A 15,533-nucleotide genomic window follows, 5' to 3' on the forward strand; every position below is an offset into this window, starting at 1 on the left:
CGCTTGATTGTTCGATGATCACGCTTCAGAAGCTTTGCAATTTTAAGAGTGCTGCATCCCTCTGCAAGATATCTCACTATTTTTGACTTTTCTGAGCCTGTCAAGTCCTTCTTTTGACCAATTTTGCCAAAGGAAAGGAAGTTGCCTAATAATTATGCACACCTGATATAGGGTGGTGATGTCATTAGACCACACCCCTTCTCATTACAGAGATGCACATCACCTAATATGCGTAATTGGTAGTAGGCTTTCGAGCCTATACAGCTTGGAGTAAGACAACATGCATAAAGAGGATGATGTGGTCAAAATACTCATTTGCCTAATAATTCTGCACTCCCTGTAAAGTTGAATTGGGTATTCTCCAGACACCCCTCAAAGCCAACAAACTGCCTCTGGGGATCCACGTGTATCGTGGATACTGCCAGCGGAAAAGTTTCAGGGAAAAGAATCGCAACCACTCTTGAGCCTTGAGAGTAGCCCACATGATACACACGTTTATATCCAAATCGACTCAGGAAAGGACATCGAATTCCTAGGAGGGATTTGTCTCCTGAAGAAGGGCCATATTCGGTTTATACCTCTTGATATACCTCAAAACCTCAGACCTTTACATACAGTCCAAGAGGCCATTTATGTTCCAGGAGACAACTCTAATCATGTGAGAGAAGAGTTATGGAATGATGAAATAACGTAATAAGCCTCTTAACTGGGGTAAAAGTGGTGTACAATGATTTAGGACTCCGCCCTGAGATCAGAACTCTTGCCATGGAGAGCTTGTGTGGTGATTGCCTGCAAGAAAAACAAGTAAAAGCAACATCCCTGTATAAAACAACATACCTCCCCAACTCCCCGCCTCCCCATTCTTCCCCCCCTCCCCATTCTTCCCCCCCTCGAAGTATCTGTCACCCCTATAAAGAACATTATATAATTAAACTCAGGGATGGGGGAATCAATCAAGAAGCACATGGTCCAGAACTCCAGTCGCATTGGCAAAGATAATTTTGCCTGACAGCAACATTCAACAAACGAAAGAGGAGCCCCCATACACGATAAGTGGATGAGAACACCCAGTGCAGTTAAGGTGTCCGGCTATTAATATTTTTGAAAATTCTTAGGGCCCGCCGCCCATGGGACACGTGGCAGGCCCAGGGGGGCATTTATTTTGCATGCCCCCTTGACCCACCACGTGCCCCGGGGGTTGCGGGTCCTACATATTAAAAAAATAAATACCCCTGGGCCTACCGTGTGCCCTGTGGGGGCAGGCCCAACTTTTGAAAAAAATGTATTGCCCCCGGGGCCCGTCACACATAGGACACCTGGGGACATTAACTGTTATGAAGATTTGGGCCTTCTGTCTACGGGACCCGCGGTGGACTCAGGGGGCATTTATTTTGCATGCCCTATGGGCAACGGGCCGTAAACATATTAATAAATAAATGTCCCTTGGACACGGTGTGGGCCCCGTGCATGGTGGACCCAAAATGTAATATAAATAATGCCCCAGGGCCCGCTGTCCATGGGTCCCCTGGGGGCATTAACTTTTATCAAGTTTTAGGCCCGCCACATACAGGGCAAGCGGTGGGCTCAGGTTTTTTTTTTTTTTTTTTTAATGTTTCGGGCCTGCCACCCACGGACACACAGCTGGCCCAGTGCCATTTATTTTTATCAAGTTACATGCCCACTGGTGCTGGCATGTGCCCCGTGGGTAGTGGGCCCTAAACATATTAAAAAATAAATGCCCCCTGGGCCTGTTGCGTGCCCCATGGGTGGTTGGCCTAAAACAAGATACAAATTAATGTCCCCAGGGACCCGCCGCCCGCATGGCACCTGGGAGCCATTACCTTTTATCAGTTTTTGGGCTTGCTGCCCATGTGGCACACAGCAGACTCATAGGCATTTATTTTTAAAAATGTTTAGGGCCCGCCACCGACAGGCACGTAGTGGGTCCGTGGGCATTTGTTTTCATCAAGTTCCCCAACACTTGATAAAAAAATATATGCAAGTAGGAAAATAAAGTGCAACAAAAATGCCACAGAATGTTCCCATTTGTGCTGAAAAATGTACTAATAATCATTGACGAAGTATCTTGGGGGGGTCTGATTGTGGTTTAATCCAGTAGTGTGCGAGTGGGTCTGTGCGCATAGGTATTACAGTTCAGTGGTGGGATCGTAAACCCTCACCCCCTTACCCCAATTATTACGGTATGTTAGAATTTGCCACATTATTCTGTTTTTTGTTTTTTTTTGTTTTGTTTTTTGCCCACGCAACTTTAGCTGATAAACAGTTTCATGAGAGATTGAAGGAAACTTTTTTTTGAGTAATGGGTATGTTAATGAAATAATATAAGCATTTTGGAAGCATAATCATTTAAATTAACCTAAGTCTACCAGCCATCATGACCTTAAGTTTAATCCACCTGTTTATCTGTCCCTCAAGATTACTCATTACACCCCATAATTACGCTGAATTATTACATTTTATAGTGAGTCAGACAAAAACTCAGGCGTTTAATCAGTTCTTCATGCCATTCAAATGGAAAATCCATTTCAACCTTTTAGCACACTTGTTTAAAGGAAAGATTGCTGATTTAACCCGATTAATGGTGAGGCTAGAAAGCCCCCTAAATTTGATAAATTCCTGTAATCTAGGGTTAAGGCTTTGCACTGGTTCCCTGACTTAGAGCATTATATCATTGCTGTAAAGTGATATCAGTGGATGATGACTTTGGAAGCGTAACACCTATTGTTCATTGTTTTGCCTGAGCGTAGCAGACAAGAGCTCAAGTGCTAGCACGAATATTATGGGTGGTAGTGGGCACCCTTGTCGTGTCCCATGTTCTTTTGGGATTGGTGGCATGACCTGGTCATTTTTGTATTACTTAGCTCTGGACTAATTGTAGGAAAGTACCATCTTTCTAGCATGGCTACCCCCACTTTTTGCCTGATGTCAGTGTGTTTAGACTGTAGTTCACTGGGATCCTGCTAACCAGGACCCCAGTGTCTGTGCTCTCTCCTCTAAATTTGGTTGCTGGTAAACCTTGTTCCCCCACAATTGGCATACTGGTGCATCTATATAAGTCCCTAGTATATGGTATTTAGGTACCAAGGGTATTGGTACACCAGAGGACCCCCGTGGGCCGCAACATGTATTGTTCCACCCACAGGAGCCCTTGCAAACTGTTTGCAGGCCTGCCATTGGAGCCTGCATGAAATGGTGCATGCACCTTTCACTTAAGATATAAGGCTTGTTTTATATCCTGGTCACTGCACTTAGACACTGTAAGCCAACCCTCTTGTAGGCCCTTCAGCCCAGGGGCAGGGTGTATGTCCCTAAGTGTGAGGGTACCTCTGCATGAGCAGGGTACCCATACAAACCCCAGACTTCATTCCCTGGGCTTTGTAGTGGGGAAGCCATCTTAAGGTTTGTAGTGAACACTGGTCAACACGAGTGGTCCAACTGCATAATTGCTTCTCAAACCTAGGCATGTTTGGTTTCAAACATGTTGGAATCATGCTGTACACAAATTCCAGTGCTAGTTGCATGATCCCCTGTACTCTGGGGATCCTTAGAGGATCTCCCAGTTCTGCCTAAGCAGCCTTATGGGGTCTGACTGTTAGCCCAGGCTACTGCCGACCCCAGACACTGTGCCGCCCTCCGTCTGGTGAGCCTGGCTCAGGCCGTGGAAGGCAGAACAAAGGATTTCCTGCAAGGGAGAGGTGTGATCCCTTCTACCTGTGTATTTGGTGTCTAAGAGCTGGGGTGGGGTAGCCTCTGAGCGCCACCAGTCTGCTTTGAAGGGCACATTTGGTGCCCTCCTTGCATAATCCAGTTTGCACCAGTTCAGGAACGCCCAGTTCCTGCTCTGACGTGAAACTGCACAAAGGACAGGGGAGTGACCACCCCCCTGTCCAGCTCCTCTCCTGTGGAGGTACACAGAGCTCTGCCAGGTAGCCACTTAATTCTGCCGTCTTGAAAATAAGTTGTGCAGAGGCCCCTGGGAGCATCTGACTGGTTAGGCCAGGTAGATGACGTCCCTGACCCCCTCTGATAGGGTCGCTACAGAGCGTGTCAAACCCCCTTTTAGGTTGACTTAAGGGCTCCCCACGAGGGTGAGTCCTCAGATTCATTGAGCAAGACTCTACAAGGAACTCACTGCAAGACATCATCTGCTCCTGGCCTCTGGAACCGCTGCTGGTCTGCTGTGGAACCGAAACAAGTCTGCCTCTGGTGGGAAGACTCCCATTGCAACATTGTTTCTCTGGATTCTGCAACAGTCAAGGCTGTGCATCCTCTAGGGTCACAAGGACTCTGTTGCACCTAGAAGCACAAAGGAATCTTCCTTGGAGTTAAGGAGTCATTCCCCAGCATCTGCTGGCCCTTCAAGGCAATGATGACCGGCGGGTGGATCCTGAGGTTCCACGAACAACGTTAAGGCTCTTCTCACAGGTGGTTGTTCTGTGGTCCTCTTTTGGTCCCTCCGGTCTTCAGATCCAGTTGGGAGATTGTGGACCCCTGCTGCAGTCACTGGTACAGCACCCCTGTGCACTGCGATTGTTGCTCTTGCCAAGGCCTGTTGGCTCTTGCTCAAAGAGAACTTTGAGCACTGAGAAGCTCCAGCACTCTGCAACTCAAAGATCAACCTCTTTTCTGCAACTACTGCAATGTGGGACTTCTCTTTTGTTGCGTTGCTGAGGCCTTCTTCTGACTCCCTGTGTCCATCACCTGTGGGTCACTTGTGGGGGCTCCAACGACTTATGCTGGCCTCCCTGGATGCTGAGGGCCAGTTCTGACTACCCCTCAAGGATAGAGTCTCTTAGCCCTTGCTGACCCCCAAAACTTGCAAATACATCTTCAGCTCCTGCTTGCATTTGCCAGTGCTTGTTGGTGGCCTTGCTGGTCACTGACCCTCCTGCAATCTAGCGACTTACATGGGACAGCTCATTGGTGACTCCATGAATCTTATGCACCTCCTGGAACCTAGAGCTGGACTTCTTCTTCTACTGACCTGCAGGAACCTCACCACTAGGAGAGTGGGCATTGCCAACTGTACCACCTAGGCACCTCCAAGGGTGCTGGACTCTGTCCCCTACCTTTTCAGGTCTTCTATGTCCGGAATCCGTTCCTGGGTTCCACCGGCCGGGCCCACTGGTTGTGACAGTATCCTGACATCTGAGGCATCTATTGACTTCAGTGAGGGTCCTTTCACCCCTATGCATCCAGGTCCCCCAGTGTAGGTATGCTTGTCTTCTGGGTATCTTTGGGTGGGGTCACACTCCAGCATTCCACTTGCCTGCTGGTTTCCTTGGGGTCCACTGGGGAAGGGTCCTGAAACGCTCAAATTCCAACCACTACTTCCCTGTGTAAACCTATGGGACAACTGGGATGTTAACCTCTCTGCATCTGGTCGCTGTGGACACCTGCCCTACTTACCTCTGGTGTTTTCATCCTTCCCCAGCTCCTAGCCAACTATCATACTCACCTTGGTTGAGTTAAATATTTCTCATTCCCCTTACTTAGTATATGGTTTGGCCCTCATAGGACCGTATATGCTTTATGCTAGTTCTGCTGGCTATTTTGTGTATATATTGTGTGTAGATATCTCCAACGGGAGATATACTAATGCTAGTCTAGTAGTAGTGCTGTAATAAAGAAACCTTAATTTCTGCAACATGTAACACTTGTGTGGTTCTTTCTTGTGAGTGAGTTACTGTCTGACTACTGTGGTATTGCATATTGTAGGAAGTTGGCTCTGTATATACTATCTCAAAGTGAGAGATAGTGTGCACAGAGACCAAGGATTCCCCTTAGAGGTAAGATGGTGGCAAAATTAGATAATTCTAATGCTCTATTTTGTGGTAGTGTGGTCGAGCAGTAGGCTTATCAGAGGGTAGTGTTAAGCATTTGTTGTACACACACAGGCAATAAATGAGGAACACACACCCAGGCTTAACTCCAGCCCAATAGTTTTTATATAGACAAATATATTTTCTTAATTTATTTTAGAACCACAAGATTCAAGTTTGGAAGTAAGTACATAAAATGCAAGGTACTCCACATAGGTAAGTAAGGAACTTTGAATTAGGGCAGTAGCATACACACAGTTTTATTTAAAATGGCAATAAGCTATTTTAAAAGTGGACATTTAGTGCAAAAATCAACAGTTCCTGGGGGAGGTAAGTATTGGTTAGTTTTTCAGGTAGGTAAGGCACTTACAAGTTCAAGTTCCTGGGCATAGGCAGCCCACCGTTGAGGGTTCAAGGCAACCCCAAAGTCACAGAACCAGCAACACTGGGCCGGTCAGGAGCAGAGGTCAAAGGAGGGCCAAAAACACATAGGTGCCTATGGAGAACAGGAGTGCTCCAGTTCTAATCTGCCAACAGGTAAGTACCTGTGTCTTTGGAGGGCAGACTAGTGGGGTTTTGTAGAGCACTGGGGGGGGGGACACAAGTAAGCACACAAAACACACCCTCAGCGGCACAGGGGCAGCCGAGTGCAGTGTGCAAAGCAGACATCGGGTTTGAATAGAAATCAATAAAGGGACCCAGGGGTCACTCTAGCGGTGCAGGCAGGGCACAGGGGGGCTTCTCGGGCCAGCCACCGACTGGGCTAGGCAGAGGGTCGCTTGAGGGTCACTCCTGCACTGGAGTTTGGTTCCTTCTGGTCCTGAGGGCTGCGGGTGCAGTGATTGGTCGAGGCGTCGGGTTCCTGTTACATGCAGTCGCGGTCAGGGGAAGCCTCTGGATTCTCTCTGAATGCGTTGCTGTGGGGGCACGGGGGGGGTCATCTTAGGTTGCAGTCGCCTGGGAGTCCTCCCTGTAGTGTTGGTTCTCTGGAGCTCGAGCCTCGGGTGTCGGGTGCAGAGGGTGAAGTCTCACGCTTCTGGCAGGATGCATGAGGTCTTTAAAAGTTGCAAGAAATTTGCAAAGTTATTGCTGGATTTGAACAGAGACGCTGTTCACAGAAATGTCTTGGTCCTTTGATTCAGGGCAGTCCTCTGACGCTTCAGAGGTTGCTGGTCCCTGGTGGATGAGTCGCTGTTGCAGTTTGTTTTGAGTCTCTCTGTCAGACAGTCGTCTCTGCAGGGCTTTCAGGTCAGCAGTCGTCCTTCTTGTTTCAGGTTGCAGGAATCTGATTTCCTGGGTTCTGGGTCACCCCTAAATACTGAATTTAGGGGTGTGTTTAGGTCTGGGAGGGCAGTAGCCAATGGTTACTGCCCTGGAGGGTGGCTACACCCTCTTTGTGCCTCCTCCCTGAGGGGAGGGGGGCACATCCCTAATCCTATTGGGGGAATCCTCCAAAACCAAGATGGAGGATTTCTGAAGGCATGGGTCACCTCAGCTCAGGGCACCATAGGGGCTGTCCTGACTGGTGGGTGACTCCTCCTTGTTTTTCTCATTATCTCCTCTGGACTTGCCGCCAAAAGTGGGGGCTGTGTCCAGAGGGGCGGGCATCTCCACTAGCTGGAATGCCCTGGGGTGCTATAACAAATGGCATGAGCCTTTGAGTCTCACCGCCAGGTGTTACAGTTCCTGCAGGGGGAGGTGAGAAGCACCTCCACCCAGTGCAGGCTTTGTTTCTGTCCTCAGAGAGCACAGAGGGTCTCACCCCAGGGGGGGCAGAAACTAATCTCAGTGGCAGGCTTGCACAGACCACTCAGTCCTGCACCGAAGGACTGGGTAAAATACAGGGGGCATCTTCTAAGATGCCCTCTGTGTGCATTTTGTAATAAATTCAACACTGGCATCAGTGTGGGTTTATTATTCTGAGAAGTTTGATACCAAACTTCCCAGTATTCATTGTAGCCATTATGGAACTTTGGAGTTCATTTTTGACAAACTCCCAGACCATATACTTAATATGGCCGCACTGTACTTAGAATGTCTCAGAATGGACTTAAACACTTTAGGGGCATATTGCTCATGCAGCTATGCCCTCACCTGTGGTATAGTGCACCCTGTATTAGGGCTGTAAGGCCTGCTAGAGGGGTGATTTACCTATGCCACAGGCAGTATTTTGTGTGCATGGCATCCTGATGGGGATGCCATGTCGACTTTGCCTTTTTCTCCCTACCAACACACACAATCTGCAATGGCAGTGTGCCTGTGTTAGGTGAGGGGTCCCTTAGGGTGGCACAACACACGTTGCAACCCTTAGGGACCTTCCCTGGTCACAGGACCCTTGGTACCACTGGTACCTTTTACAAGGGACTTATCTGTGTGCCAGGGGTGTGCCAATTGTGGAAACAATTGAACATTTTTTGTGAAAGAACACTTGTGCTGGGGCCTGGTTAGCAGGGTCCCAGCACACTTCTCAGTCAAGTCAGCATGAATATCAGGCAAAAAGTGGGGGGTAACTGCAACAGGGAGCCATTTTCCTACAAATATGTATTGTTACAATTTCATAATAAATTATACGTATACTCTTTAAGCCTGTTTAGCAAATGTATATTTACTCACGGATAAATATATATATGTGTGTGTGTATGTTTATGTTTGTGTATATACATACATATATATGTGTATATTATTCCATGCTTAACATGTTCATAGATCATTGTATAGCTCCCAGATAAGTTGTTATATTAGAGACTTATGACTAAATGCTTTTGTTTTTATATCACAATGATCAAATGTTTCATTATCATAAGCATTTCACTAATCAAAAATTGAGGAAAGATAAATGAATATTAGAAAAGTACACTTATTAATTAACTTCAAATGTTACAAATCTTGAAAGTGTATGTTTATACAATACTACTTTTCTTCTTATTATAGTCCTTGCACATATATCCCCTTACTATGTATTTACTTATGTATTTATTTTTCTGATGGATACACCTACCTGTGGATTCCTCACCTAAAGAATTCTCCCCCTCGCGCCAGCCTCGACGGAAATTTCTTCTAGCTCTGCACGTCGACGATGACGTCACAATCGCCCGACTCCACGCGACGCCGCATGACGTCATCTAGGCAATAAGAAGCCCTCGTCGACGTGCAGACGTCAGTTCCCTTTTTTCCGTGCCTCCGAGTAACGGTTTTTCTTCGAGGCTCACAGGGAGCTACAGTTTCGAACAACGGTTACAATGTCGCAGCCAATGAAATCCGGCTTTAAACCATGTAACCAGTGCGGGGTCGGATGTCGGTTACCGATCCCCATGAGAATTGCCTCTGGTCCCTTAGCTCCGACCATGAGGTCGAGTCATGCGGCTCCTGCCAGCTTATGAACCCTAAGGCACTCAAAGAAAGGGAGGCAAAATTGTTCTTGGCTCGTTCCAAGAAAAAGAAGGAGAGGCGTCATCAGAGGGAGTCCTCGTCAAGATCCTCAAGATCTCATCATCACCATGGTGACTCTCGGCGCTGTCACGGTTCCCGGCGCCGATCGAGCAAGGCACGGTCCAGATCAAGATCGGCATCTCCGTCAGCTCGGCGCCGTCCGACGTGGGAGATTAGCCCGACTGTCACCCCTCCACCTCCTACGACCCCGACGTCACCCGGGTCGGTTTTCGAGGTCGAGCCTCCCCAAAGGCCAGAGGGCTCTCCTAGCCAGGAGTTACCTGGCCCCTCTTCGGTGTCTATGCCAGCGCCGGTGCAGCAACAATACCCGGCTTTCCCGACTCCGGGAACGGATCCTGCGGCGTTCTTGAACGCCATGTTTAACATTTTTGCTTCCATGGCGCCGGGTGGAGGTCAAGCAGGTCCGTCTGGCCCTTTGGCCTTTAATTTGGGCGTTCCGGCGTCTTACAAATCGACGCCTTTTACTCCATTTTTGCCTGCTGCACCTGAAGCGGCGCTGATGCCCTTGACGTCGCTGAGGAGACCTGCTACACCCGCTACGGCGCCGCCGGATTCACCTCGGATCCAATCCACAGTCAAGGTTCCTGTGGAGCCGGAGGGTCCGGCGTCGGATGGATCCGAGGTTCGGCGCCGACGGAGATCTTCGGCGTCTGCCGATGCCTTATCGACGCCGGGTCTCGAGTCAAGGCTTCGATCTAGACGTCTGGCTTTGCGCCTGTTGGAAGTGGAAGAATATAGCAGGCAGCACCTGGAAGAGGGTGAGGTTTTGGAGCCTTCTGGTGACTTTCAAGGTCTTGATACGGCGAGTAGCATAGATACCTCCCCGGAGTGGGATCTAGCTTCCCCTAGAGAGTTCACTGAGGAAGCTACATCTTTCCACGCTGTAATTCGGAAGGCTGAAATAAAATCTATAAATACAATTCAAATTATAAATAAATTAAAAAATAATACATAAAAGAAACATTAAAATAAAAGTGTATATAAATATCAGAAATATTTAAAAAAAATATATATGTATATATATATATATATATTAAAATGTACTCTCTTGTAAGCTTTCTCTGTCTCTCCATCACCCTATGTCTATCAAATTATCCTCAATCCCCAATCTGACTCATCCCAAACCCATTCTCCTATTTTCATCTCCAAAATAACCCTGCCTTAGCTCTTTCCTCCTCTACCACATTTAGCTCACCGCAAACCTCAGTTTACTACCATGATCTCCCAAACAACACTACTAAATTCTCCCTCACTTATCTCACCTTTGACTCATTCAAAACCCTTCCTGCTACTATGATCTCCCTAACCCTTTCCACAGACTCTTCTCTCCACCATCTTTTTTTTTTTACTCATCCCAAGCCTCATCCTATTACTATAAACTCCCAATTAACACTTCTGGATGCTTCCCTCCTTTGTCCCTCCATTACTTTCGTCAATCCAACTAACAAACTTGCATATCCTCTGCTCAAATTAACTCATAATAATACTAATACTGTACTCCTATTTCGCTAAACTAATCCACCACTAATTCCTCTTGGGTTCCGTAGTATTGTGCTACTTGCTGAAAAACGCTTCGATGCCTTCGTCAGGGGTAGTAAACACTATATAAATACAATTATAATTACAGTTTGCAAGATGTTTGAAAACGATTGTGTTTTCTGTTTGATTGTAAAATTGTTACTGTATATGCTGCAGGTTGCTTTTTGGTAGATGTGTAGACAGAAAGTGGCATATCTGAGTCTAATCAAGGCTTCGATTTCCACTCACTCCATTCTCACCCTAATTGTTTTAGGGAAAATGTTGCATGAATTGGAATTACTGTATATTGGAGATGAGGACGTTTTACCTTAGCTAACGATGGAAAACTTATGATGTACAGAGACCAGGCATCAGTTATGATGCCTGTGTAATAAGAGGATACGCCTGCCATGGATGGGTGTTACACACTGCTACCATTCACTTGCGACTCTTTAAAGGCAACTCATTCCCCAAACACCATATTTGCAGTTAGTTTTACTATATGATAAAAAATATATATGTCCAATGTGTAATTGTTTCCGGTGTTTAGGTGAAATGCTGCAAGACATAGCCACCATCCCTTTGTAACTTGCTGTGTTTTTTCGTTTTTCAGCCCACACATGAGGTTTAACAACATTACATTAGTATCTACTAATGGACTTTCTGATACGAGGCTATCAGGATTAAAGGATGGCTATGGATTTCTAGCAAACAGGTATGTGTTTCTTTTCCAATATGTATGACTTTTCCCAAAGTAATGTCGAATTATCCGACTTCGCTATCTCTGTATGAGTCGCATGATGTCCCATCGAATTCTCTTATTTGTAAGGTGTGTGGTTTTGACCTAGTTGAGTCTACTTTTGTTTGTATGCATAGTAACTATCTGTCCAAGTTAATTTCACTTTTTTCCCTTTCTTTGCCATCGTTTTTCCAATTTTATTTGTTCTTTCTAGAGCATCAAGCTTGTACCAATTTTCTCAGTTTGAGGTTGTCTTTGTTTAGTCTCCCCTGCAATGCCTTTCTTCTTTTTCAGCCCCATCGCGCTTTTATTAAGGAAGCATTCTACAAAGCCGCCATTATTAACCCGGTTTTCTCCTGTAACTTCTGTCAGAAAATCTAAGACTGCGATGCTTGGTATTTTCAACATCATGTTTCAAGCATTTACCAAAAGCCTTTCTTATTTGATTCTTGCATCGGTTCAGGTGTGATGTGCAAAGAATTTTGACAGTGTCATCGGAACAACTGTCTCTTCAGTTGTATGAGTAGACCCAGGACAGATAGGATGGCATCCCACTTTTTTGCTGCCTTTCTTGTATTCTGAGATGAATCGATTTATAATGCTTTATCCAGGCTGTACAAGTGAATTAGATTGTACCTCTCTCTAATATATCTTTTAATATTTTTCTAATCACATACTGTAAATGCTTCATTGTTGCAGTCTGGCGACATAGCAAGTATTGAAATATGATCATATACTCAATTATGCCCAGAGCATTGTAGCGTAAATGTAAGTAGTCACACTGCAGTGTATAGTGTACCTTCTTTCCAAGGAAATACATTCAGAATTATTTTTCGAAGATTACTAAATCCATATCAGTGGATGTTTGGGATTTACAAGAGGTGGAATGACCCATACTGCAGCATCACCTGCAAGATTGAAGCACTTGACATGTGCTACATCAGTCAGCCCGAAGGCCAGAGGCATGGAACAAAAATTGCGTTTTAAATTAAGTAACACCTGGGAAATTTTTCATCTCCCATTGAAATTTTCGGGAGCAGGAAGTGAGACTGTAAATATCATATTATACATCCTATTTGTGTTTATAATTCCTATATATTGTAATACAAAACTACATTGTCCACTTCAAGTGTGACCAATATCTTGGAGAGCCTGTGCAGTGGAAGTTAAGTTTGCTACAACAATTGAGTGATGTACGTGAAATGAATGATCTGGCTTTCATCAGTATAGGCTTCCATTGATAACACGCAAATATTTATCCCAAGAATGTGTGTTTCCGCTAGTAAAGTTAAGGGCTTTGGAGAATCAGGAGTATTGTTCACTGCACTGTTGTAATAACTGAACAGGAATGAGGACAGAGGTTAGGATGTTGTTAAAATGCAAAGTTTAATAGCAGAGGCAAGGAGGGATCTGAAGAAGGCAAGCACCAAAGACAGCAGAGGATGAACAGGGTGGTATGCAAAAGCAAGGAACTGACAGGACAGTTTTGGTGATAAGTGAACAAGCACAGTTGTAAAGCTCAGGACTCTTCTTGGAGCTTTTGCCAGTGGCGGTCACTATGGTTGTCTGTGAGCTAATGAAGTTCTTCTGCTGGACATTAGCAAGAATTGAGTGAAGAAGGTAATGGTTTCATAAGGAGCTGCTACTTTCTTGTGCATTCAGGGACATCTTAAGGATTTTGGAGGCCCGGGGCTGAACATATTTTTGGGGCCCCTGCTCAGAACAGTTTGAATTTATGATTCAGTTTCAGCTCTTTCATGCCCTCTTCGACCAGGTCATTGACACAACACACACTCACACTTGTCCAAATTCTAAAATTGTTACAAATAATATTCAGGGATAGCGATGTGCTTTCAATATTGTACACAGCAGCAGCTCACTAATATTGGTACAAATAATCTCTGCAACACTCTCTCATTTCTAATATGTGAGGTCCTGTTTTGATCTAAAAGAATTTTATTTATGGCTGCTGCATGAAATATAAACACAATATTTTTCTGCAATAGACTTTCACACATCACTCACATTAAAAATGAATTAAAGGGAACAATATTTAAAACAATCTGTTGAAGAATTATTTAAGGTTATCAGGGCAAGACTTTCTGCAGAGCACAGCCGGCTCTACCAGGGGGCCCCCTGGAATGTCAGGGCCCTGAGCCAGAGCCTACTTTGCCCATGCCTTCAAACTTCCTTGTGTGCCCGCACTGTGTATTACATTGGGGGCATGTGATTTCATGCACTTCAATACTATGCCATTTCCCTCACTTTGATTTTTTTCCTCAGAGGGAAAGCACCTGTTGCTGACCTATACATGTACTACGACATCTTTTGTGGTCCCCACCAGATGCCAATCCCTTTAGTTTAAGCATTGAATGACTGTGGGTGTCACCAAATAGGGTCATTCGAGGACAGACCCAGACTCCATAGCATTTCGTGGGAGTGGCAGTGTTCATGACCATTTGTATTTTTTAAGAATAGGAAAATCTTTGTGCCTTTCTTGAGACCAAGGTGTACCTAACATGAACAGATACTGGGAAACCCACTAAGGGTTTATGAACGGGTTTTAAGCCATCAGGGGTGCTCCTTCATCAAAGCCCTTGCACCCACTAGTGACGTCAGGCAGCTTCATCAGCTCACTCAGCAGTTGTCCAGCTACCAGAAGCCATCATAGTTCCAGAGATATGTTCTAGTTCTTTGACAGAATAATAAGCTGTGTCAAGTGGTGCTGCCTACTCTATAACACATTTGCTCTAGACGGCAAAGTTATTGCATGGATGGTAAATCCTCGGTCTGGTAACCAAGTCTAGGAGGCAGCACATTATACATTGCGATAGCTGGCTATCTGGCCCGGCAGTATGTCAGCCAGCCAGGCCACCCAACTGCTCCAAGGGCCTGCTGCCACCCAAAGGGCACCAGCAGGGCTGCCACCATGACCTTGAGTTGGAGTAGGGGGAAGTATGGCAATGGTATTTCTCATACTAAGGGAGCAATATGGACGCTGATATGACATTGGCTGTTTATATTGGGAATGTGAATACTGACATGGTGACGCTGTTTTACATTCCATTTCACATATTGGGCAGTGGCATGGAAGTGGTGCGGTACGTACTGCTGTATTGTGAAAGTTGGCATGGCAATGTAGAAATTGCAATTGGAATGTGTGCTTTGAATAGATGGGGTAATACGTGTACTGCAGTGACATTGAGTGCTTCACATAGTAGACCAGTGTGGACACTTATTGTGGGAGTATGTGTAACCCCTTGACCATCTCTGCTATTAGAGGTATGATCCTTTATACTTTAAAGTTAGCCCTCACCAGTCATAGCACAAAGAGCAATCTTGTTAGCATAGTAAGTCACCCCCAGCAATAATGAGAAATTATCACTAATCACTGATCACCCATAACAGGCTGGCATGATAAGCAACACCTGAAAATCATTATGGAATATTTGATATATATGTTTGTAGTGTTTGCCTAAATCACTTCCTGGCATAAACATTATTGTCTGATAGAGACTTCTAGTTGCAGATTCCTTACCTTAGAATTTTTCCCCCGGCGTCAGACTGGATCAGGAGTTTTTTTCTTCAAGCAATACCCTTGCGCATCGGTAGGTGGCGTCAAGTTACCGTGATGACATCAGGAGTAGTACATAGATGCTGCCTCAGTACAGTGACGTCAGTTCTTTTCTTTTCGTGCCACACGCTGATCTGTAGAGAGGTACCCTGGTCTCTTTTTGACCGAGTTTGACCATTTTGTCGATTTTTCTTTTTTTGGTGAGTTTTTGGTGCGTTGAGATGTCCCAGAAGACCAGTTTCAAACCGTGCGAGGACTGTCACTGCATGATGTCGGTGACGGATCAACATCAGATCTGTTTGTGGTGCTTGGAGCATGACCACAAACCGAAGTTGTGCTCCGAGTGTCAAGCCATGCACCCAAAGGCCTTGAGGGAGCAGTCCCTCAAGCTCATGGCGGTCCGAAGCTC

General features: G+C 45.7%; 1 protein-coding gene across 3 annotated transcripts in view; it reads left to right on the forward strand.

The window, feature by feature from the left end:
* The window catches only part of CFAP61 (cilia and flagella associated protein 61), a 1,725,308-nt gene that overhangs the window by 952,249 nt on the left and 757,526 nt on the right, over positions 1 to 15,533 (forward strand). For all 3 annotated transcript variants that reach the window (XM_069234340.1, XM_069234338.1, XM_069234339.1), the window contains one exon: positions 11,425 to 11,526. In XM_069234340.1, coding sequence (XP_069090441.1) covers positions 11,425 to 11,526 — 102 coding nt within the window. The remainder of the gene's footprint in view (positions 1 to 11,424; positions 11,527 to 15,533) is intronic.

This window comes from Pleurodeles waltl, chromosome 5, assembly GCF_031143425.1.
Source record: "Pleurodeles waltl isolate 20211129_DDA chromosome 5, aPleWal1.hap1.20221129, whole genome shotgun sequence".
NCBI lineage: Eukaryota > Metazoa > Chordata > Amphibia > Caudata > Salamandridae > Pleurodeles > Pleurodeles waltl.